Source organism: Colobus angolensis, unplaced genomic scaffold (genome assembly GCF_000951035.1).
Source record: "Colobus angolensis palliatus isolate OR3802 unplaced genomic scaffold, Cang.pa_1.0 Scaffold527, whole genome shotgun sequence".
NCBI lineage: Eukaryota > Metazoa > Chordata > Mammalia > Primates > Cercopithecidae > Colobus > Colobus angolensis.
In genome coordinates, this window is record NW_012118788.1 from 278,265 (window position 1) to 279,660 (window position 1,396).

The 1,396-nt window shown below is 49.9% G+C and overlaps 1 protein-coding gene across 10 annotated transcripts in view; it reads left to right on the plus strand.

The window, feature by feature from the left end:
• LOC105525270 (glutathione S-transferase theta-1) overlaps positions 1–1,161 on the plus strand; it is a 25,389-nt gene extending 24,228 nt beyond the window's left edge. For 6 of the 10 annotated variants that reach the window (XM_011960824.1, XM_011960819.1, XM_011960816.1 and 3 more), the window contains 2 exons: positions 310–486; positions 692–1,159. In XM_011960824.1, the coding sequence (XP_011816214.1) occupies positions 310–486; positions 692–886 (372 nt within the window). In that variant the 3' untranslated portion in view covers positions 887–1,159. Of the gene's footprint in view, positions 1–309; positions 487–691 lie in introns of all 10 variants that reach the window. The other 4 variants (XM_011960817.1, XM_011960825.1, XM_011960823.1 and 1 more) reach the window with 2 other exon arrangements.
• Positions 1,162–1,396: the final 235 nt, after the last annotated feature.

The window sequence follows — 1,396 nt, forward strand, 5'->3', positions numbered from 1 at the left end:
CTCTGTCTCAAAAAAAAGAAAGAAAGAAAGAGACACAGAGAGAGAGAGAGAGAGGGAGAGAGACAGAGAGAGAGAGAGAGAGAGAGAGAAGAAAGAAAGAGAAAGAAAGAAAGAAAGAAAGAAAGAAAGAAAGAAAGAAAGAAAGAAAGGAAATTGATATATTTTACTTAACCCAATGTGTTGAGAATATTCTCATTTTGGCCAACAAGTACAAAAAAAGATGCTCAGCATCACTAATCATTAGGGAAATGCAAATCAAAACTAACTCTCTACCCCACTAACTCCTGACTTTGCCTGCCCAATCCTCAGATGATGTTCCCTGTTTTCCTGGGTGAGCCAGTATCTCCCCAGACACTGGTAGCCACCCTGGCAGAGCTGGATGTGACCCTGCAGTTGCTCGAGGACAAGTTCCTCCAGAACAAGGCCTTCCTTACTGGGCCTCACATCTCCTTAGCTGACCTGGTAGCCATCACGGAGCTGATGCATGTGAGTGCTGTGGGCAGGTGGGCCCGCTAGGCCAGGGGGCCCTGGCTAGTTGCTGAAGTCCTGCTTATGCTGCCACACCTGGCTATAGCACTGTGCTTAAGTGTGTGTGCAAACCCCTCCTGAAGATCTATGGTCCCCAAATCAGATGCTGCCCATCCCTGCCCTCGCAACCATCCATCCCCATTCTGTCCCCTTTTCCCCACAGCCTGTGGGTGCTGGCTGCCAAGTCTTCGAAGGCCGACCCAAGCTGGCCACATGGCGGCAGCACGTGAAGGCAGCAGTGGGGGAGGACCTCTTCCGGGAGGCCCATGAGGTCATTCTGAAGGCCAAGGACTTCCCACCTGCAGACCCCACCATAAAGCAGAAGCTGATGCCCTGGGTGCTGGCCATGATCCGGTGAGCTGGGAAGCCTTACCCCTGCACTGCCCTCAACAGTCCACAAAGCACTTTCATTTCTAATGGCCCAGAAAGCAGGAATGGCTTGCCTAAAACTTGCCCAAGTCCCAGAGCGCCTCAGCTCCCGAGGCCACCATCCCTACCCTGTCTTCCACAGCCGCCTGAAAGCCACAATGAGAATGATGCACACTGAGACTCTGTGTCCTTTAATCACTGCATTTCATTTTCATTTTGGATAATAAACCTGGGCTCAGCCTGAGCCTGTGCTTCTAACTCTAATGTGTGATTTATTTGACTTTCCTCTGTCCCAACCCTAGTCTTGGTCTCTATCTGAAAGACAATCCCCCTTCCCAGGCCGTTTGGGTCAGCTTCTCCCTGATGTTTGCCAAGAGTGAAATTAATAAATGTGGCTGAGTGTGGTAGCTCATGCGTATAATCCCAGTACTTTGGGAGGTCCGGGTTGGGGGATTGCTTGAGTCCAGGAGTTCAAAACAAATTTTTTTTTTTTTTTTTG